Source organism: Limanda limanda, chromosome 12 (assembly GCF_963576545.1).
Source record: "Limanda limanda chromosome 12, fLimLim1.1, whole genome shotgun sequence".
Lineage (NCBI taxonomy): Eukaryota > Metazoa > Chordata > Actinopteri > Pleuronectiformes > Pleuronectidae > Limanda > Limanda limanda.
In genome coordinates, this window is record NC_083647.1 from 19,215,793 (window position 1) to 19,240,068 (window position 24,276).

Sequence of the window (24,276 nt, forward strand, 5' to 3'; positions counted from 1 at the left end):
TGATACACATGCAATGCACATGTCCACACATTTGTGGCATATGCAGACTTTGCAGAACTACGCTACAACTGCATGGTTTAAACTGAGACAGTGCAGATTGTCTTGCAGAGAAAGGGGGGGGTATTGTTAGCCCACAGACAGTGGCAGTGAAGCCCGGATAGAGAATCTCCCCAAGGTGTAGCATTTTGCATGGCGTTTAGTTATTTATGAGGAATCTTCCAGGGAGTGAATTACAGAGGTCATGTCATTGTGGCACATGCGTGTCTGTGGATACAAGGAAGCACACAAACACACACGTGCAAGTTGAGAATCATTTTCACGACACACTATCTCTCAGCTAATGTTCATCAATCTGGATCTTCCCTATTTTTTCGTTTTGCATTGCACAGTGGTATTTACACAAGTCACTCTGCAGTATTATCAGGGACTCAGGGATGACATCTCTCAGGATTTAATATCTGTCAAAAAAGATATGCTGGGAGATTTCAAGAAGGCATGTGTCCCGTCTATGTCAACATTTAATTCTAACACGTTCAGGCCACTCAGCGGAACTTTGTTTACTGTGAGTAAAGTTCCTGCTCTGCAGAGAAGAGAAGGGATGGGCTGTGTGTGTGTGTGTGTATGTGTGTGTGTGTGTGTGTGTGTGCGCATTTTCAGCCATGTGAATTAGTAAAGGGAGGGATGCAGAACGTCCTTCCTGTTTTCTAATTCATCTCTCCTCAAACATTGCTGTGAATTCAAACTAACTAAAGACACAACTCCATCACGTGTGTTTCATAGTTTTTTTTTCTCTGGATTTCAGAGGCAACAACACATGTAACGCCTCTGAATCCAGTTTGTATTTATGGGATTGAGTTTTGTTTAGTGACATGAAAGAAAACTATCCAAGTGTTGAAAATACACACCCAAAAGTAAAATTATTACTTTGTCCCAAATTTCCATACTACACTAGGAAAAAAATTGTGTGCGCCAAAGGCTGTATTTGGGATTCAGCTAGTGTCTTGATTAGAGGTTGAGACTGTGACTGGTGCTAACTGGCCCTCCTTAATTAAAGTCATGACAGCAAAGGGTGCTGGCTGTTGACATTTTCTTGGTTTTAGCCACTGTGACACATTGTCAGACACACCGGACCCAGCGCTCAGCACGATGACCTTTCAGCCGCTCAGCGTTTTCCCACAAGAGTCCCTTTCTCTTTGTCATCTCCCCCCCTTCTCTGGCTATCTTTCTTCTCAGCAAATCTAACAGCCTGTCACCCCTGTCACTTTATTGCTGGGCATGCATACTGACTCAGGCCACGAGCACACAGAACAATGCTTTATGTCTTAACGTTGCAGGACATCCGACATGACCAAGCATAGTTTTCTGGCGAGCTGTCAGAACGGGGAATACACTTGATGACAAAGCAACAAGGTGGGGTTGCACATAACAAAACACAGACACAACAATAGGAAGGATCATTAAACACACCAACCCTGCAGGTGGGAGAATGCACCATTAACTTAAAACTGCAAACTGTTAACACAAATCACTTGGACAATTCATGAAAAGCAACTTGCCAAGAGCTTTTTTTGTACCTTATAAATGTAGATTTTTAGTATTGTCAACAAATTAAACAAAAAAGAGAGAAAATCTATGAATTGAGGCTGATACACTTCCTCTGTGCCACAGATTTCCAATCGGCCAAAAACAAAACTATAGAAATATATACTAGAAATATGTTTTTTGAACCATTTTGAAAAAATGTAAAAAACCTCAATTTTAGTTTAGGGCTTATTGTCTGATTGAGATTTCATTATATTTGTTGACAAAAAAATACTGTCACTTGAAGCAACACCAGGCCGGTGTGGGGAAACACCTTGCTTTATCACTTACACTTGAGAAGCAGTAAAAATATGCAACTTCTCTGTCACTATGGCACAATTATATAAAAAAAATGATAGGTGATGGAGCCGAAATCTCACAACTTTCTCTGTAAATCCTGGATAGTCTGAGACATTGTGCATTCTGTGAAAGAAAGGCCTGAAGAACCAGGAGCAGAAGAAAGGTGAGCATGTGGGAAGAGAAAAAGGATGAAGACAGAGGAAAGAAGAAACGGAGGCCAGCGGGTAAAAGCATTTGGCAGTACAAACAGAACAGTGCTGGGAAACTGTGCCAGCGTTTTGCTGACTTAACACCGTGGAAAGGAGAGAAAGCAAGTTCAGGGGAATAATGTGGGCTGGATGGAGACAAAACTCAACAGGGATCCTTCAGGGATGAACACAGCTCAGAGTTTACACCCACTCTCTAAGCATCCAGGCTCTTTGAAATCATTTCCTCAAACACACACACACACACACACACACACACACACACACACACACACACACACACACACACACACACACACACACACACACACACACACACACACACACACACACACACACACACACACACACACACACACACACACACACACACACACACACACACACACCTATCCTTGTCACTGCATCGACTTTATCCAGTGTGTACAGCGTAATCAAAGCACATCCCTAACTTTAACCATGATCGATTCATGCCTAACACTAACCTCACCACAATTTACATCATACTCCAAACCTTAACCAGGATCTCAGGCATGACATTTAGCCTCAATAGGACCGGGCTTTGGTCCCCATGAGGTCTACTGGCCCTGACAAGGTCAGTGTTTATACTAAAAACAACATCCTAAAGAGGCAGAAACAAACGAGTGCACACACTCTTTACAGAGGTTTGCAGTTGGCTGGTATGTTCCCTGTTGCAGAGGAGAGAGAGCACAGCGGTGTCCTGCTCTATTTGGGTCTTATGACCTGTAGCAGTCTCAACGGTCTCATGATTTGATGAAGCCGGACAATGAATGCCATGAGGAAATAAATTTGCTTTGCCTAAAACTGTGTAAGCAGATCAAGACTTTTCATGAGCCACTAATTTATCTTACATGAGACCAATTTAGATTCACTTAAATCAAAAGATGACTATGTTACACTGCAAGTATAAAGACTTGCAAATCTACTTAAAATGCCAAAACTGTTGTTAGTGATAAATAACTTAAAAGAGAACAAGTGTGTGTTTGTTTTGACATTATCCAGAAACAGCAGTAGCCTTGTGGGAATTGAGAGCTGTGGATTCTCTCACTCACAGTAACAGAGAGTAAGATGCTGGTGAATTGACAGCAGCTGACATCTTGAGGTGTGAAGAAACTGTGCTCATGTGCCTGGCATGTGTATAAGGTATATCTCCACTTAAATTGTCTGAGTCTCACACACATATATAATGTATAGTGTGAAAACACATATGTTGGGACGGTGGATTCCTTCTTGAGAGAAGTGAAAAAAAACCTGTCAGCCTCAAGTGATTAGGAGCAGACACGTACACGTGGAATCGGGTGTGTTTGTGAGCGACACCACTTGAGACGTATGTATATGTCCTGTATTTGGATTTTACAGAACACTACATCAAACACTTACCACACACAACTTGTCATGTCACAGGATTCTGCATATTAGCACATTTCAACTTGCAAGCTTACACCCATGTGTTCAATAAAAAAAGGCTCCTATAGCATTTTATAATGATCTATTCGATAGATCGGACTGCATCCTACTTAAACATGAATTAAGTGGTGCACGTGTCCTTACCTTGTTGGGCTGTCTGAAGAAGGGATTGCCACCACAGCGCTGGTTGATGACGTCTCTGATCAGGTGTTTCTGCCCATTGTAGGTGGTGAGGATGCTGATGCGGTCGGAGGGGTAGCCCAGCAGACGCATGTACATGTACAGAGCCACACAATACTCTGCCTCAGCCAGGTTCTAAGCAAGGAGGAGAGATAAGGGGAGAGGATAAGATCAACATTTTTATATTTTCACATTACAATTTTGTAATCAACTGGAGTCAAAACTGATGTTTGGGAGATTGACATAAAAAACTGTTTTCTATCTGAATGATTTCTGAGTAAATCATAAATACAGGGGTCTCTCTTCCTATCAGCGAATCCAGGGCTGTCAGCTCGTGTTTGACACCTCGCTCTTCACATTCTCTCGTAACATCTTGCTCTGGCCCTTTCCCGCCTGTCAAGTGTTTAAATTTCCAGCCGGATAAAAGCCCGCTCATTCATGCATGAGTAGCAATCTGATCTGGGCTGGAATTAATTGCCTCAGACAGAGCTCAACACCACCACTCGGCAGGCTGGGACAAAATGTCCCATTCCAGGATCCCCTCCATCGAGGCAGAGAGGAGGAGGAGACATGTTCTAATGTGGTTCTGATTTTCAGTAAGTGGGGAGTAGTTAATTGGGTTTTCAGATGTGTGACAAAAGGCTGCATCATCAAACTTTTTGTAACTTAAGTCTGGTGGCATACTGTCGTCAAACCAATATTACTGCTACATTTCATGTGAATTGAGAAAGGCCAGATCTTCCATAGCTGCTGCGGGTTTTTTCAACAATCTACATTAAAGTGCATATTAAAATATAAATGTATATGCAAATACGGGCATATAAAATAATAACACGGTCCTAAATATGTAAACGAGCAAACACGCATGTACTTTACAATCAACAAATTCCATCGCTCCAAGGCTGTACTCTGCCCTTCAAATGTGACCAAAAAAAGAGGGCAACAGTTTGCATTATTCATGCAGTTTCAATTAAGCCTGGACTGCAGCCTCACATCTCTGATAATAATTTATGCAGCCTCATCAACTGTTCCCGGTCCAGCTGCACTGGAGTCAACACATCAAAAACAGTGAGAGCCTTTGTTGCTCCTCATGCGTTACCTGTCTCCAAATTGCATAAATTCTTAATTTTTAACGGCCATGCCATGTTTCAATTCTTTACTCAAGTCAAGCAGCAGGCGTCAGGCTGGAGTTGCTGTTGCTTTAAATTGAATCTATTAAAAATTGGTAAATTAAATATGATATGCATATTAGTGACAAGATGATCAATCTTGTTATCCCAAGTAGTCCCGTTTCAAAATCATGCTTCACCGACAGCTAGAGTAAAAATTATTAAGCAGTAACCACTCCATTTGAGATTTAAGATCAAGGTTGTGGCTGAAAACCCATAATTTAAGTTAAGAATCTGACTGCATTACAAATACTAATTAGGTTGCTTTATCGTTGCAGAGGGAAAAAAGATCACGAGAACCCTATACATATGCATGAGTCTCTCTCACACACACATACACACACACGGAGTGATATCTAAGTAGACATCTGGCTGGCATTTCCAGTTTTCCCTACTTTATGTGCATGTTTAACATAAATGTGATCTAATGCCCTAACACCCCAGAGATCTGGGTAACCATAACAACCAGGTCAGACCCAACCCATAAAGGGGTTGAGCCAGTAGGCCGAGGCCAGATGAAGACCGTGGAGGATGGAGGGATGAAAGGGGCGGAGAGAGACAGAGATGTGGGAGAAGGAGAGAGAGGTATGTGGTGTAGATACAAGCACATCAGAGGTAAATAAATTCATATCAAACTGGACGACCTGTGAGTAAAGCACGCCACGCCATTTGCTCCAAAGCAATTTAAGATGTGGGGAAGCAGAGAAAGCTACAGTAGCAGGCCTGGTTGTCTGAGTAAAGCCTTTTTCTAACAACAGAAGATGTGGATTTAGATAAGCATCTACCCTGTAAGAGCCGTCTGACAGCTTCGGAAGTTCTATTAACGGGCTGAGACTCCATAAGGAAAGTGCTTTAGTAAATGAGCCAGAGAAGCACGGACAGACCTTTGGACTATGTGCGCATGTCTGTGTGTGTGTGTGTTGGGTGTACAGTTCCAGTGGAAGTGTAAAACAGGGGTTTTGTGCAGTGTTTGTTCAGCTGTGACAGGCATTCAGCATGCGGTGGATACAATTGCTTCTCTAGTGTCCAATTTATCCCCCCCCCCCCTAGTTCCTTGAAAAGTGTGTGTGCTTGTGTGAGTGCATGTCTGTGCACACTTCTATCTTTGTGAGGACCACTCGGAGTTGCCCGGCGTACGGAGAGAGGACATTTCTGAAATCTGAGAACATTTTGGTCTTACTGACAAAGCTTCAATGGGGTTTACGGGTTAAGACTGGGTTAAGGTTGGGCATTTAGCTGGGATGGTTACATCTAGGGTAATGGGTGTGCGTGTGATTGTGTGTGTGACAGCGTGAGTGATACTGGCAATTCCCTTGAGGCGCCAGAAAATGGCAACAGGCAAATGGAGTTGAGGCTCATGTGACTTCATGTCTCGAGAAGTGCACATGATTTGGATTTAAAAAAAATAAGTGAAACAGACACGAGCTTTCACAATGTTCAACGGTGCACCGGCATGGAGCACTGGGATAGATTCATTAAACATTTGTCTTATAAACAAACAAGTCTTGATTCATTTATATATTAATTTATCAGCTAATAAGACAAATTAATCAGATGCTTATGAATTTTTGATTACTTAAACCTCTGTGGTGTAAATTCTAAAAATGAAAAATATATCTCCAACAACTAATGTGGTTTATTTTTCCTTCCTTTAAAAAAGGAACACAGCTTCTCAGAACCACAACATAATCATGTTGAAGAAACTAGTTTTGACTGTTATTGTCTACATGGTAGTTTTTCAGTTGTATCTGAAAACAACATTTGGGCTCCTGTGCTTGTGATGTGCCAAATAGATCAAATGCAGACCCCACCAGACAAAGTCTTGTCACAATGAAACAACCTGCTTCCTTGTGTGACAGACAAACCCACTGGTCTGAGATGGGCAGACAGTGTTAGCTGCAGACCTGGCAGGGTTATGAATATATCATATGGACCGGTAGCTAAACCATTAGATTTTAATAATGAATGAACCGCTGTGTAGTAGCCAATCCAGAGGAGAGGGAGGCCGGGGAGGGATATGGTTCTCTGCTCTGATGGAACTAAGTGTGCAGAGTGTGTATCTGTGTAAGGGAGTGAATAAACTGTGTTTGGAAACTGCCACACATTCTGTAACAGGAATGATTTCTGCTGGTTCAACACTGAGCATGCACCTGTGTGTAAGGGCACCCTTTTAGTTTGATTGTGGATTTTAAAAGTAGAAAGGTTCGAAGTATACACTAGATTCCGCTTTGTGTGTATTTATGTACTGCAGTGTGTACTACTAACCTGGTAGAAGTACGGGTTGGGCTCGGATTCACCCACACCATTGAAGTCCTCTACATTAATAAGCTGGAAGTCAAAGGTTAGGCCGGGGTTGGGCACCTGGAACTCAGGCAGCTGCTGGACATGAGGCAGGTTCCCCAGGTGTTTGTAGCGCCAGTTGTACAGATTACACAGGCTGTGGGAACAGGGAGAAGAAACACTGCTGTTACTGGTTGCTCTTTAACTGAGTGGACAACACTGTTCATTAACACACTGCACCACACGTAGAGTAAAAGCTATTATTGTGTCCCTGCCAGGGCGACCCACCTCGCTCGTGCACGGCCCTGTGCATCCAGGTCTATGGTGGGAACTCCCAGCCGCACAAATCTGGTGAAGAGAGACTGCTCCATGTTGGAGTACTTCTGGAAGGCCATGTTCTTGATAACAGGGGGCAACTGGTGGTGGTCTCCAATCATGATCCAACGTTTCAGTCTGCTGAAGCCATCCGCTGGGTTCTGTAGAGAGAAAAAACCCCAGAAAGCCCGTTAGATATTTTGCACAATATAGGTGGTGGTTGCAGCCGTTCTCCAGAGTGAGAACATGTTATTGGAACCCTAAGATCAAAAATATAGTTGGATGTACAGACTATTGATAGACTTGGGCTACTTTCTGAGGATGCTTTTCTGGTTCTGTGTTCTATGAAGTGCTAATTCAAAGCTAACAAAAACAAGATTCATGATTGTTGTATTCCTTTTCTACCAACCAAATCTTAGACACTGGCAGTGATGCATTGACAGCCACAGTATAGCCTATTTTACTCATGTCTACATTATGCTGCCAAATTTAGCTAATCCGATGTGGTTTGGGTCCGGACTTCAGCGAAATCTGATACACTGAGCTTTTTAAGTCAAGAGCTGATTGAATCACTGAAATCACAGACTTGCGATGATTGACTGAATGACGACAGGGAAGTGGAGGAAGAGGAATAAATAGTTTAGCTGTGACGTGCACCTGGCAGAAGGCTCCGGCTATGGCTCACTAGAGAAGAGAGATAAAGAGAGGAGCTCTGGCGAGGTTGTTGGATGAGCCGATGTGCTTAACGACCTCATCTGTAAACAGACATCAGCACTATCTCGGACAATTAGGCACAACTACCAAAGACAAGCACCATTAATGTGTTTGGAGCTCATCAGTCAGATCTTAACAGTGCAAGTCAGATAGTAGGACACTACGTCACTGGTTAACGATTAAACTTCACCTAATATGGAAAGTTACAACAATACCTCGGGTTTGGGAGAGAATTTTCAAGCAGGGCATTGGTGTAGATCTCAGTCTAAACCGTTAATCATGCAGATATTAAGTTAAAGTTTCATGACTTATTCATGAGAGGCTTACCTGTAACAATAGAGGGATGAAGGTCTCGATCTCCAGAATCTGAGCAGCTTCTTCCATCAGGATGTTGTCATACTAATGAAGAGAGACCGAGATGTAACTTAACAGAAATACTGAAAGTAACGACAGTGAATACAAGCTCAAAAAGGCCGTCAAGTGATTGTGTCAATGAGGAGTCTACCTTGAATCCCAGCTCCACCAGGTCTTTGCGTTTGAGTGCAGCATGTGTACAGGTCATAGCGATGATTTTGGCTTCCTTCACTAGCAGGTACTTGGAACGGTCCAGGCCACTTCTCAGCAGCTCAAAGGCCCTGAACTCCTTCAAGGGTAGAGAAGAGTGAAAGAGAAGGTAAGATGTTAATCACTGCAATGAAAAACATAGGAGACTGAAGAGAAGTGCCTGGTAACCTAGCCTGCCTTTTAATAAAACATATTAATATAATCCCTCTTTGTTCAGAACTGTTCAGACCTGGTATCAGCACATCTCAGATCCGATCACACGCGTACAGCTCAAAGTACATCAATTCACACCTGTCATTAGAATGAGTCTCCACTTGTGGTCAGATCTCACTTCCCTGCTCCAATGCAAACTAAAAACATTCATTATTTGTGTTCATATTGACCAAATGTTTTTAGGATGGAGAGAAAAAGAGAGAAATGATATGTGGCAGTCAATGGTGATCCGTGTAGCCCAGGACAGGTTTATGTTCACACAGCTAAAAGTCTACATGCCCCCCAGATCACGTCCGAATGTGATCGGATCTCAAATGTCCTCAATGCTTCCTGTATTTAGAGCTGTGTACTGGTAATTGGATCACCTGAGATGGATGTTAACTTCCACATTCTCCTCCTTTCCTATGATGCAGATACTGAGACAACCACACAGGGCTGCTGTGCAGAGAGTGTACTAGAGTAGTTTCCTGTTCAATAACTGCACCTTGAGGAGAAGTGTGGCACATATCTTCTTACATGCCTTATACCGGAATGGAAAATCAAAGGCCAGTTTTTTTTATACCAAAATACCAATCAGTTCACTTCAGAAAGTCGATCATCGTGGCGGTGTGGGAGGATGTGGGTATACAGGTCATACTATTTTCACATTGCTACACCAGCTGTACACGGGCAGCGAGGGGAGAGACGGGGAGGGAGGATGGGAGGAACAGACTCGGACAGCACTGAGACATAAATATTTGATGAGTTACTATTTTAGCACTATATTAAAACCTATCAAAAGATAAAATATTGATGGGGTCTATTTTTAACCCTCATGGCTCCAGAGCGGTTGAAGGGTGAAATCAAGATGGTAGGTTTTCAGGGACACAGAGACGAGAGAGAAGGGGGGGAAAAGTAAGAAAAAGGTGTGGTGGGACTGCGGAGGAGGAAACAGGAGATGTTTGTAGAGAGGAATCTCAGGAGGCACACCGTGTCCCTGTCTGTCGAGCAATATATTCTTGGGATATTCCTATGACAGCTTATTCGAGACTGCTCTTACTTTTTGAAAGGCAGACAGATAAGCAAATTCAGCAGGATGTTGCTTCCCCTGCCCTGCACCACTGACAGCAATACCTCTTAATGGGTGTACAGATTTCACTGCAGCATGGGTGAGGCTCAGGGAGGAGGGAGAGGTGCTGTGATGCAGTGATACAGAGGCCAGCCAGATAAATCAAGGTCACCACATGTGTTGGGATATTACCCCAAGCCAATAACTTCTTTATTGCTTTTCAGAAACCTCCTTGGTGTACCCATAAATCTGAAATGTTATTGTTATCCCTATAGAAATATAGAAATGATGACAATGTGCCAGAGTGTGAAAAAAGTTTTTAAAAATAGATAAGTAGTCATATCCTCTGCCATTTTTGCGCTGCCTACCTTTTTCCCAAAGGGTCACCAAACATATATGTATAATATAGCACTGTTCGGTGCTGAAGAGGTGATGACTTGGCAGGAGAGCCACTCATAAGCAGACACATCACTGAGAGACAGTCAGTGTCACTGGGAGTCTACAGCAGCCTGTCACTATTGTGGCCAGTGAGACAGAGTTACTTGTGCAAGAGGGAATGTTCAACACCTGGACAACCTGCTGGGAAACAGTCCAAATACAGCGGACATATTCTGTGTGTGTGTGTGTGTGTGTTTAAGTCAAAAAGAGGAAAGGACATGTTTACATTAGATTTGAAAGTGTGTGTTGGCGTGTGCTGCTGTGAATTTTAGCGTAAAGCAGGTTGAATTTAACGGTATTGACATCCTCTATGAATAAAATTGCCTCGCCTTATTGCAGTCAGGTAACGTCTCTACATCCCGCTGATTGACGCTCAGTGGGGGAGTGTGTGTGTGTGTGGGGGCGTGCATGTGTGTGTCCTTACTTCCAGCTGGGTAAATATTTTCTTGACGTGGCGGTAGCAGCCCTCTGCAATGTCCATGTCCTCTTCATACGAGCGACCCTTGAACACGGGCTGTGGGGCGTTGGAGAAGTACTTGTGGAAGGGAAAGAATGAAGCCACAGCCTCCGCCTCCACGGTCTTGCCCTGTTTGGGTTTGACTTTGCTCATGTACTGTTCCCAGCGAGATATCACCTGTAGTGGGAAGAGAGAGCAGACGTCAGGTGTATTCACATATGAACTCCTGTACTCCTGTGTCCTGTAATTAGTTCCCCGGAATTTCCCCTTTTCCCCATGCAGAACACAAGCAGAGATTGTCTGTGGGATTGGTACTATTACTTACTTATTTCTCTAAACGCCACAAGGTCAAGGTCAATAATGATATTAGGAATGAGATATTAGCCGTAGCCACATAGCGGCCAAAAGAAAAGTCCCATTAATTCCCAAGATGTCACTACAAAACCTTGAGAACCTTTTCTGCATTGTTTATTTTGTAAGATAAAAGCATCATATCAGTTAAGATAAACACAGATACCTCCTGTGTAAGGCTCATAACGACTAATTACATTATTGGCAAATTAACAATTGTGAACAGTGGTACCCCAATTTGGTTTAAATTTAGAAAAATCACCAAAAAGCTGCAGTAGTTCATTGATGGAGATTTAATGTTTAACAAAAAGCTGTTTGAGCACATGTGGGGTTGCGCGTGGCGCTGACCTGCCTAAATGGTGCTTGCTGTATTTTCTTAAACCTGTGTGACCTTATCTAGAAGCACTTTACTCAAAACTTAACAAATGAGAAGCGACTGCCTCACTCGTTCAGAGGTGCCCCCGCTGAGCTCCTAATAAACCAGCTTCAACCAAACAGCGGGGCAGCCTACTTCTATAAATACCCGTGTGGAAAAGAAAAATACTTTAAGGATAACATTAATGAGTCTGCTGGAGGACTCAGATTAATTGTGTGTTAAGTATCTGTCTGTACGGACTATTAAGACCCCATCAAAACCTTGACATACAAGGTTTCATTACATTTACATTGCTCTCATCGCTTGATGACAGAAAAGTCTCCCTCAAGGTCACAGATTCACTCCACTAACAACCACATGACATTCACATCTTTAAATGTCTCTACACTGATGGACAGATTTCAGAGGTAGGACAAATACAAAACCTCCGCTTCAATCAACTGTGGGTTGGGAAACAGCATCAAATTAATAGGGAACCACAGAGGTTTGTGCGAGAGACAGAGAGACCACTTAAAGACTTAAGGACCATTTTGCGATAGGATCACACCAGCTGCTCTTCAACACATGCGTTCTTACCCATGAGTACAATGAAGTCATACCTAAATTATTAAGAGTACTTAGCAGTTCTTACAGCTAATTCTACTCAGTACTACTAGTGAGTACGCATGAGTACACATGTATGATGCATTCCCTTTCTCCTTACCCTAACTTTAACAATCACAATGAAAAAAAAAGCTTGGAGATACACCCTGCACTTCCTTATGTTACAACCGTCTATTTTGTCTATTTTAAAACCCTCCTAGTGAAGCATGAGAATGTAAGTTAGTGAGTGTCTGCAGAGGATTTTTCCCCCCAGCAGCCTGAGAGGACAGCGATAATTAGGTGACAGGGATAAACAGTCGGGGTTGAAACTTTCGAGGTATTAGCAATCCAAGCAAGAGCAGCGAGTGTGGGGAATGCAAACTTTAATATCTTCTGGATATGATTGGCATGAATATGCCTGAGGACCAGGACAGACAATGCAGAAATCCATTTTAATTCATTTGGCAAAATATCGTCTGCATCCTCCTAACTTTTCTCTGTAACTCATAAATCAATATTAATATCTGTAAACAAATTTCAAAGATGTTTAATGGCTAAGTAGTAATACTTAGAGATGAGGCTGACAAAACAATGAGAGCTTTGTTTTGTTAATATTTTTATGTCACATTTTGCATCTTTTATTCTAGTCACATAAAAAGAAAATCACATTGTTATAATCTTACCTGGTAGAGGTAGAAGTGTCCAGCTGTCTCACAAGTGTAAGAAACATCTCCCGGGACGTCCAGGCTCTCCTGCAACCTCCCCACCTCCCGGAGGAGCTCCAGCCTTCTGGCTAGGACATAGTTTACACGACCATATCTGGAGACGCACAGCACGGCATCGTTAGTCAACTTTCTCAACACTTTTGTAGGAGTATAAACAGAGTCACAACCATCTGGAGCAGCACGAGATTGGTGTTTAGGAGCGACCTACATGCTGGTTTACAAATCAGACAAACTACTGATATAACGTATCCTCCAAATGTGGATTCAACCTCTGGTCTGGATCTCCTCCCACCATGGCGTCATATTGTTTATCGTCCATGAACTGATTAATAGAGCTGAGTTGATATCAATCTGATGGTTGTCATGTTATTGTTGATTTGATTTTGAGTAAATCTGGTTGTAGTTGCCTGTACTGTGTGTCTGCCCTTTGAATCAGAGCGTGAGGGTGCTCACATCCTGGTCACCTGAGGACATGTAGGGTTTCACAGAGTAAGATATATTGTAAATATGGCCCTTGATTACAGGTTGGAGATGAAAATGCTTACATAAAGGTTTATCTAGGTTCTATCATGCATCCCTGTCTGTGTGCAGCTAAACATTAATGATCGAGAGCAATTAGGAGGTGGCAATGAAACAAGCAGCGCACACAGACAGGATGTGGGAGGGGTCGCAGGGTAATACTAGAGGTGAGCTCTATTTTTAGACCCGGTGCAGAGATCCTCAGTCAACACTCAAAGACGACCACACTGATCTGCCTGTTTGGCCTGAAAAAAAGAAAACGGGGGAGTGACCTTGCTTCTTAGGATGAAAGACCTGTAATGCATTCAGCTACTCTGGCGGACAGAGACCCTAAATAGATACGACAATTTGAATTCATCGACATAGTTTTTTTTAATCCAATAATGTTAAACTCGCACACCATTTCGGCATCTATGCTGGAACCTGGACGGCACTACTGATTTTAATGAATCTAGGGTACAAATAGAGACTGTCAACAAATTAATATTAAATGTGATCTCCTCTATGTTCCGCTCTAAAAAATCTCATTAAAAAAAAGGCACACAATTCATTACGTAATTCAGGGAGGCATTGTTAATTGATAGTAACGTAGTTTTTCCTTTTGTTCGGCATTCGGAGGAGCACTGCCTTCCATTTTTCATTTCATATACAGTGTTAATTAAAACTCTCCGGCTCCTCGGTGTCAGTGGGGTGGAAGGAGTGTAGAGTCTGCATGTTGTTGTGAGACAGCCAGGCAGGCGGGGATCATATTAAATGTTGCTAGCCAAAGCTCTTTCTTTTATATCTGTTGCTGCATAATTTAAGAATGCAACAGACTGCTTTCCCCCCATCCGCAGACCCAAGTTCACATTCAGCACTGTTCATTTTGAAGTTGTACACTGGCACTGAGCAGCATATAGCAGATGAGACATGCACTTAAACCCTCCCTTCCTCCCTCCTCTGCAAGTGTTGCTAAGAGATATAGGGTGTAATTTGCGCAGAGCCACAGATGGATGAGGTGGTAATTAACAATGTCTGCTATACAGGAACTTTAAATAGACGCAGCGTAAAAGCTGAATAATATTCAATAACAATGAGCTTTATTTGAACCAAGGTTAAAAAATTGCTGTTAAAAAAATAGACCTCTCTGGCTGATTCACCTAATATCGGTGGTAAATACAATGGCAGTCATGTAAAACTGTAAATGTTTGGGGTATCGTCAGAGAATCTCTTTTTCTCGAGTCTGTCATGCGTGCTTAAAGTGCAGTGTCCCTAACCTTCTCTTTGCCAATCTCATTATGTAGCAGTAGTGAGGACTGAGTCACTATCCTTCAAGGCATCTCTCACACTCAGACACAAAAAGACGTGGGCGAGAGAGCTGGTGGAGCTTCCTTAACAGGACTCTAGTGGTTCTTGTCTGAGGCTATTTGTTCTGGGCCCTGCCACCAGTGCAGTATGAGAAATGGCAGAATTGTCTTTTTCATGTGCCCATTACGGACAAAGAATGTCCTAAAACAACTGGTATTAAATCCACATGTTGATTAAGTTAAATTACAGCCAGGTAATGTCTCTGATCGCAGATTTAAGGTTCCTCCCAGAACTGAATTAAATAAACAACTGAAAGTCTTAAAAATCTGAAATGAAAGGAATATATTCTATGGAATTGTTCATTTGTGTATTTAGTCATTTTATTATTTGACCATTTTGTAAAGTAATTATTACCTTTAGGTTCTATGTTTCACTGAGGTTGGGAAATTAGTACTTTCTACTTTCTCTTCTTCTTAAACATTTTGTTTAACATTTAAACGATTTGTTAATTACAATATATATTATGGATTATAAGAACTTGCAAGAATTTGTTGATAGCAAAAGCTACAAATACAGATTTTGAATGATCCAGACTTATATTTCAGAACTGGGGTAGACTGTTTACTGAAAAGGTTTCCAAAATGTTCAGAATGACTCACTACCTGTGACTTGTAGTAATCTGGATACAGTCTTGGGTTCTTCAGGTTTCCTATACATGCCTGTGGTAAATCTACATCTCTATTTTGTTTTGAGAGCAGGACAGGGGGGAAAGATCCCTTACTCGTAGAAAGGCCTGAGAGGCCAATGATGCCTAATGAAGATAAACCAGGTTCCTGGTCTGGCATATAGAAGTATCGAGTCGCCCTGTCACTGTGTTGTCTCACACTAATTATGTATGTGGGCAGCTGGGCTGCGTTAATACACGTGTGTGGGTGTGTTTGTGTGTGTATGTATATTGTCGGCTGTGATCAACTGTGAGATTTGCATTGTGCATACAACAATTTATTGAATGCACTTTCACACGTTCATGTGATAATACAGGTTGTCTTGTTTGGCTGCATGTGCCTGGGTGTGTGTTTGTGTGTGTGTGTACTGTCGCCAACTGCCCCATGCGGTCTCACCTGCTGAAGTCTTTCTCCGTCTCCAGCTCCTCCTCTCCGTGGCCCAGACGCAGGAGGTGACGCTCATCGATGTCTAGAGCCATGATCTTTTCAAACAGCTGGTTCAGAGCCTGGAGTCGGGCGAACCATGGAAACAAGTAAACATGATCAAACAAGGAAAACCCTCTCTTCAATGTGTGTTTATTATTATCTGTCGACAATGCCAAATTGTCAACCATAACCCTTGTTACTAGTGTTGTTTACAAGCACCTTGAATCTACCTCTGTGTATGAAACCTGCTTTATAAACAAAATTTAATTTCCTTCCCACCAAAAAATGTGTATATTTCAGTACAAGAACTATAAATGTTGAGAACTATTGCCCGAGAATAAAGTTTTCTTTATCGTTATTTCCAGCTATACTTCATGTGTACAAGTTTCCACTGAAGTCAAACAATAGCAGATTACTTTATGATTAAATACCGAGGGGGGGGGGGGGTGGTAAGACCAAGGCAGGAGGGAGTTCAGATTAAAAATGTTTCCCCCAAGGTTTGAATCTTACTACGGCCTGATTGATGGGCAGTTCTGAGCACAAACTGTAAATTCCCTCGACAGCTTCACACTAAGTGTTAGGGAAACTTTCAAGAGATCAGAGCTTGGTTTTAGTGTGTGTGTGTGTGTGTGTGTGTGCGCTTTGTGTGTGTGTGTGTGTGCGTGTGTGTGTGTGTGTTGGGTTAACCTGATTAGAATGTGTGACTATGAGGGTCCTCTGCTCAGGGAAGTTGTGGTAGAGGTTCGAGATGATCTGAACGGCAACATCCGTCTTTCCGGTACCTGGCGGTCCTACAACCTGGAGAAGCAGAGTGGATGGAAAGCAAGAGGAGGAGAAGAGAAGCATAATCAGAAGTTAGGTTACGCTGCAAAGGCGCTCCCCCCCTGTAGACAATCTAGTGGTTGTGACAGCTCGGCCATGGGCATGTCAGAACAGGCTAGGGTAGTGCCCCATCGTTAGCCACGCTCAGACGAACCCAGTGCAGAGTGGTGTTGCCTGGCATGACAAGACAGTCCTGTTGACTGCACAGATGGGGGAGAAACAAGTGAGCTCCAGAAAAAAGGAGAAAAGCCATAGGAAGAAAAAAAATACATCTTACGATCTAATTTCTAGTTTCTTCATCACTGTTACCATTATAATAAGCCTTGTATGTATTTACTGGGGGAATAACACATCTAATTTAATGAATAAATATTCATGAAACAGGTTGGTCTGAGTGTGGGTCTCTCAGGTGAGTAACATGTGCTAAAAATAGTAAGTACAATTAGATGCCCCTGCATAAATCAGTACATAATCAGCTCCTTGCTTTCCCAACATGAAAGCCAAGCTCTGCAGACTGGGAGGTAGTGTGTGTTTGTTATGGCGGCTAATGACTGTGACACATGCCAAGAGGGGAGGCTGGAGGGAGCGAGGAGAGCAGCAGAGGAGGCTTTGCACGTTGAGTTGTTTTACGACTTCGATGATAGCCTCGTCGCATTATTTACCTCAGATTGCTGCAACAATAAATAACTCAGAGCTCGGTGCCAGCTTTTAGTCACCACAGTGGAGAAGCACTTGTGTCAAAAATCGGCTACACAACTCTGGAGATACAATATCTGGCTGGAATGACATTACTCTGGATGTGTGTATGAACTGGACTTATCCATAGCTGAGATTCTATAGCATTTTATGTCAGGGTGGAACATTTCACTGGAAAGGCGAAAATTACCGTGAGGATTTCATGGAGATGTGTCAACACTCTACATGAATGATGGAGATTGAGTCGTCAAATTTACTGCTGAGGGAATTCCCTTGCTATTCATCACTAGGATTAATGTCTGCAAAGCTTTCCTCGACACGCTGGAGCAGTAGGAACCTGCACTACTGGCACTCAAGTTTATATATGATGACTTTATACGACCGGACTTATGTCTTTTTTGGCTTCACTTTTTCTGTTGAAGCCAAATATTCAAAATTATTATAACTTTTTGAGTCTGTTCATCTTTTTTTCTCTCTTTGTCGTTGTTGTTTTCTTTGGAAATTTGCAATCCGACGTTAGAACTTGTGTGAGCAAATACCACGTCCTTACCATGGTGAGTCCAGGCTGCATCCCAGCTCGAATGGCTTCGATCTGAGTTGGAGTGAACTGAATTGTATTCCTGTAAAAAGAAAAATGACATCAATGAGCGAAAGTTTTTGCTCTTGACAACATAATCACATTTTAGCTCAACTGTTTTAATATTTTTAATAGGCGCTTAATGCTGCAAGTTTTGTTCTAAACTTTTTTGAAAGTATATTTAGACGGGGCGTCCCTGTGGAAATGCTGATGCCATCAAGATTTAAATATCAAAGCATAAGCCGGAAATCCTAAAACACCAGAAGATGAATGTTAAATTTGAAAGAAGGGCAATTATGTTGTGGTGCTCTAATGAGTACAGGAATAATAAAGCAACAACTAATGTTGGCAAAAACCACAACCAAAAAAGCACTGATACATTAAACACTGGAAGAAAAACTATGGAGAGAAACATGGACAAGCAAAATCGATACAGTCAGGACCAGTTGTTAATTGGGAGGACCAGTGACTTTGCCTTGACCTCTCACCGTTTGGGCTGGTTGTAGGGATATGGACCCCGGTTGGGCGGCACATAGGGCTCAACGAGCAAGGTCATGTCTTCCTCTTTGTCTTCCACTTCTTCATCTGCCTTTCTCTTCTTGCCTTTGTCTGCATTCTTCGAGATGGGAAACTTGATTCTGAAAAAGCAAAAGGAGGGAAAATAGGATCATGGCCATAAAGCAACATATTACCACACAATACAGTATCTACTATTGTGGCATCAATTGTAACTTGTCCACTGTATTTATAATTGGATGTTTGACTTTCACCTGAAAGGGGGGACTTGCAGGTCAGTATTCTCTTCTGTGACCTTTATGGTGTTACTGGGGAAACACAAACGCAAATGGTCCAAGGACAGAAACGTGTCATTGAAGTCCAGCCCAGAGATCTGATTAGGCATTTTGGAATAGTGGGCACTGCCTTGGTCCCCGTAGCCGAGAATGATGTCGTGAAGCCAGTCTGGGACGACGCACTCTGTGTTCATCAGGTTTCGGATGGTCTCTAGCACGGCCTGAAACAGAAAGAGATGAGTCAGATATAAAACCATAAAAACAAGAGGCTGAAGGAGAAAAATCAAACTGAATGAGGCAGACACTCAGACACCAGACAACCATCCCACAAGAGGAGGTTTAGTGGGATAAGAATAGCTTTGTGGTGGGCTGATGGGATAGCAGGTAATTTGACTGACTGTCAATTATATTTTAATGAGCCGCAAACTGTCTAATACCGTATGCATCAAACACAGTGTCAGGAAACATGTTTACTTTTATCTGTGTCACACATCAAAGATGGAGAAGAATGTTTCTTGAATACCCATTAGTTCCTGTGTTTTTCAAGTTCAAGAAGAAGGAAAAAAAGGAGCGCTTCAAAAACTTCTGACGAAATAAGACAAAGCTCATTTGACAAAGCTGTAATGAGAAGCTCTTTATATAATACATATAATACATATAATACAAGGATAGAAAAGAAAAGAGTTTTGCGCAGTTGTGCATGTTCATTCTAAAGGAACTGGAGCAAAACAAAGCAAAAAACACCACAAGACGAGGTGTAATTGTTAATAGAACTTTCACACATTATCACTGATATGACCTGCTGAAAACTTTGATGAAAATATCAATGTAGATTTACCTTAAATGAACTAGCTTTAGAAGCAGGGCGCTGCTGAGACTCCACTATGTCGTAATGATAATATAAGATACACAAAGCATTACAACAATATACTGGTACAAAATACAATGTTGCCTTGCTACCACAATAGGGCTCTATTGGGCAGTGCACAGTAATACTTATTTATATTCAATTTCTGCCTTCACCTAAACCATACACACTAGACCTTTAAGGGTGGGATGGAGGTTAGTATGTATGACCATCCAGTGAGAAGTCTCTCCCACTGGGATCACCAGCAGAGGGGAGGGGCTTTGAGTGGGTGGTAATCTCGGAGCTGCCCTGACCCCAACCTTACAGCTACAATTCCAGAGAGAGTATAATATGTGCCATACATCACTCAAGAGGTGGTGTTGGTGGGACCAGAGCTCAAGGACTGAAGATAAAGCACTCAAACACACTGTGGGGTGCGGGGGGGGTGTGTGTGACATGTGCGCTTTAGAACGGGGTTCAAACCTTGAAATTATTCTCCTTGGGTTTGCGTCTCATGATGATGTTGAAAGTCTCGTACGGGTCTTCGGTGGCACTCTGGATACTGCTGGTCACGTCCTGTTGATACTGGTTGGCGTCCAGCCAAACACGGAATGTTCTGGCGTCTCCTCGCAGCTTTGGCTTTGGTTCAGGTCCTGGAACAATAAGTGGTAAGATAAGTGATTCATATAGGAGTAATAAGTCGAAATTTGTAGGACATTTTTTAAAACACCTTTTACAATCTAAGTGTCCTATCCAAATAAATACTCATACAGATAATTAGATTGAAAAAAGAAATGGCTTTAGACCATAGATATATAAAGATGATTGAAATGACAGCTCCCCAAAATTGGGCCAAAGCATTCTGATCCCTGCCTGGTGGGTCGCTGCAGTATAGGTAATTTATCCTACCTCATCCATGTTGGTGGATAAGACATGGACCAAATTAAAAAGTCAAACAATACTATACAAATTTTTCTCAAAGATGGTTTCTGTAATTTTAAGTAGTTCTCATCACACTGATGTTTGTTAGAATGCTCATTTTTTCCTGTAAGTTTGGTTTTGGTTTGTTATTTGATGCTATAAAAACTGGGACTCCTCAGGAACAGGAGCCGGCGCTTGACTGACAGGCTACAGGCTTAAGACTCACTCCCATCGGGAGTCTGTGCAGTGCAGCATGTGTAGCTTTCATAGATGTCTAAATAGATTCTTGTATGGTGCTGCAGGGCACAGAGCTGGAGAGTGAAACTCAATCCTTTGGCCTCTGATGTCTGTGCCAGTGTATGTGTCTGCGTGTGAGCAATCAAAACAACTATGTGCCATAGTATCCAACTCTCTGTTATTAATAGGTGAATGTATAGCAAGTACATATACAATGGTACAATGGTTTAACTCAATTACAAGTGTCTCAAAATGCACCTCTTGGGGTGGCACCCCCCCACATCTTCACAAAACACCCTGTGATTTATGTGCCTACTCCCCCACCACCTAGTCAGCTGGAGTACCACTTATCCCTGCTGGGGATCTGAAAGTTTACCCAAGCCGACACCGGCTGGCAGGATGTCTTTTTAGAAATCCCTGCCCTCTGCATATTTAATCCAAACAGATGAGAGGGGATAGGGGGAAAGGCTGATTCAGTGCATGGACACATGTTACGACAGGGGAAAGGCAAACACTTAGAATAGCTCGGCTGCAGGCTAACCACTCAGAACCAACCACTCAGAGGCGCAGCTTTGAGCTGTGGGAAGAGCACAACACGGCAAATTGAGATCATGTTACCATATGAATATATTCCACTTTCTAAGAATAACCAGATATTTCGGATTTGGTCTGAGGGGATTCCTTCTGTGTGGCTACACAGAAACAGTATATTTGATTACATCAGATTTTAAGGCTTCTTATGGGGAAATAAGGCTGTGCACCACTCAGGTTTCTAATGTTGGAATGCATTGTTGCTGGCAGTAACTCAGAGATAGAGGTGAATATATGCTATATATCACATTACTGAATTCTGCAGGACAAGCAAATTAATTAATTCATTGTCGTCTTACAGAAGCACATCTCTCCTTAAATCCAATAAATAAAGCAGGGGGCAAGGCCCAAAGCTCTCAGGTGTTGTCGTCGACCTCGGGCTAATGGAATGTTAATGTGACCAGGTCAGGTCTCACTGTGGTCGTTACCATGACAACAGTAGCCTGAACCTGTCGAGGGGACAAGTCGCCGCATGATTGTGTGTAGGAGGTCTGACGGGAGGATGGATGTCATGTGTCACTTGTGTGTGTGTGTGTGTGTTGGGAAGAGGCACCATATGAGCATACCTTCCTCAATGACACGTCCCTTGTCGTCCAGCATGCCCTGCACCTCGCAGCCTCTCACATACGCCAGGCCAGTCTGCTCCACAAAGGGCTGGCGCCGGTCGAAGCGTGTGCCATAGGGCAGGTTGGGCCGCACCGTGATCAGAAAGCAAACGTCGTGCTTCCGAAGGCCTACGGGGAGAGAGGGTTGGGGAAGAGAGCGCTTAGATAGAGAGAACGACTGAAAGAACAGGGATTTAGAGGCAGAGAAAATTTTTTAAGGAGAATACAAAGGACACAGAAACAGAAAGAGGTGATAGTGGAGTGTTGGTGAAAAAAAGAGTCGTGGAGTGGAGAAGTTTGAAACGGCTCCGTCAGCATTCGCCTGATCTTTAAAACATGAGGCTCTAATTATACGATGGGGAGAGGGCTACTGGACAGAAGCAAGTTCCACCTTATACATCCACTGAATTACAAAGAGGAAAGCCAAACCATAAAAATGGGTATAAAGAAAGTGGAGATATCAATTTGGGATACATTAAGCTTTCTATTTTTACACCAATTTAATACTATAGCATTTCCCCCCTGAGAAAATTGGCATGTGAACCAAGTCCTCTATCTTTCCCTGGAGAGCGATAGTGGACAGCCCCTCTGAAGGCTTCATTGTGCCTTCTATGTCCCCAGTGAATCAATGTTCTTTCACTGTTGACGTGTGCCTGTTAACATTATCTACAGCGCCCCTATCAAACACACACGGATGAAAGATCAGGGAATAAAACAAAGAGGCTTAATGGCGGAGGCTACTAAGAAATGGCACGTCTTCACAGAAGCATCAGGTAGGCAGGGGTCATTGGTCAAGGTCCAGTGCGATGGAACAGAGGGGTAAAGGGAAACTATATAGAGGTTATAAACCACTTTCTAGAAGGAAATAAGAAAAGTACAGGTGTGGCCGTGCAATAAGTAACGGGTAATAATGTATGTGTGTATATATGTGTAATAACATAGCAGACAAAGCTAATATAAAGGGATAAATACGAAAAATGTTTCTTCTCATGATAAAGACGCATTTTATTACCTTCCCACTCATGCTTGATATGATCCTGCACGTTGAGGTTAACGGTGACATCGGCTCGAACGCGAGCAGGCCAGCTCTCCCCGATGTTGGGCTTGGCGACCTCCACTATGGAGAACGCGGTGATTGTCTGAGCCATCCTGGCCCAGCCCCCGAACACCGCTCCACCGTACTCTGATTGCCTGTGTAGGGGATCAGACACAACAGGAAGTCAGACAAGTACTGTGGGCTGCTGTCGAGACTGGAAACAAGGTGGATTCAGGACAGCGAGACTGCTTGCTTTATTTATTTACTTTTTGCAGCAGCAACAAACAGGCAAGTTGCCACATCACTTGACATAATGGGAGCACTTATTATGTTAAGCAGTGGGTTTCCAAATGTGTCGCTCCAAATGTCACCGTCTTTTAATAAAATATTATCATGCCACAGTTTGAGAAGAAGACGGAGGATAAGAAGTGTGCTGTAGCCGAGCTAATGGTAGAAATGTGTTCTACTTAGGGGGAAAAAACAAGTCATACTTATTAGTTGGTGTACAACAATATTATTTCAAACTCAGAACCTGTATGAGCCTTTTATCACAGAGTCTTTGAGTGTGTCACCCAGGGATTTCACTGAACAAATCTAGATTCTTCAAGCCTGAGCTAAGGAAGAGCTTATTAGCCCCTGTCTTCTTCAAAACTTTGATGTTTTTGAGAGCGGTACGGTTTAGTGACTTCAACAAATGAAAACATTTAAAACCACAAGTTTCCTGTGGCTTTGGAGAATTGAGGACATCTCACCATGGTTTCATGCGCCACACCACATCCTCTATGTCCTGTCTGATCTCATAGGTGGACTCCAGACGAAAGAGGTTGAAGTTCCTCAACAAGTAGTCATGGAGCGTCAGGAACTGGAGATTCAGTTTCGGCAGTGCCAGGCAGCCTGAGAAGAAGGACAGATAAAAAGGCACAGACACACAGATAAGAAAAACAAAACATGCATGAGTAATAACAAAAAACTTCAAGTTAGTCAATCAAAAGCTGTCTTTTTATATCAATTACAAAGAGGTTGAATGTCCAGTTTTATGTAGCTACCTTTGTTATAACAACTATGTTTTTTTTAGCAGACAGTGGTACATTTACATATTGCAGTAAATGACGGACGCAGCTTGAATCACTAATAGTGTGTGAGTTTCTGAGGGTGTCCTTGCCAACTAAAGAGGATTCCCTGAGAGAGGGTTGCCACTTCACTCTGTCGAGTGCCCCAAGGATTAGACACAACAAGGTGTGGGTGTGCGCTTGTGACAATAAGGGACTG

The 24,276-nt window shown here is 42.6% G+C and overlaps 1 protein-coding gene across 3 annotated transcripts in view; it reads right to left on the reverse strand.

Annotated features, from left to right (window-relative positions):
- aqr (aquarius intron-binding spliceosomal factor) overlaps positions 1-24,276 on the reverse strand; it is a 45,491-nt gene that overhangs the window by 8,780 nt on the left and 12,435 nt on the right. For all 3 annotated transcript variants that reach the window (XM_061082703.1, XM_061082702.1, XM_061082701.1), the window contains exons 17-32: positions 23,760-23,901; positions 22,984-23,162; positions 21,933-22,100; positions 20,101-20,270; positions 18,750-18,991; positions 18,468-18,617; positions 17,953-18,022; positions 16,572-16,682; positions 15,855-15,964; positions 12,886-13,021; positions 10,861-11,070; positions 8,679-8,816; positions 8,501-8,572; positions 7,433-7,620; positions 7,130-7,301; positions 3,660-3,830 (exon numbers count right to left, since the gene is read on the reverse strand). In XM_061082703.1, coding sequence (XP_060938686.1) covers positions 3,660-3,830; positions 7,130-7,301; positions 7,433-7,620; positions 8,501-8,572; positions 8,679-8,816; positions 10,861-11,070; positions 12,886-13,021; positions 15,855-15,964; positions 16,572-16,682; positions 17,953-18,022; positions 18,468-18,617; positions 18,750-18,991; positions 20,101-20,270; positions 21,933-22,100; positions 22,984-23,162; positions 23,760-23,901 — 2,429 coding nt within the window. The remainder of the gene's footprint in view (positions 1-3,659; positions 3,831-7,129; positions 7,302-7,432; positions 7,621-8,500; positions 8,573-8,678; positions 8,817-10,860; positions 11,071-12,885; positions 13,022-15,854; positions 15,965-16,571; positions 16,683-17,952; positions 18,023-18,467; positions 18,618-18,749; positions 18,992-20,100; positions 20,271-21,932; positions 22,101-22,983; positions 23,163-23,759; positions 23,902-24,276) is intronic.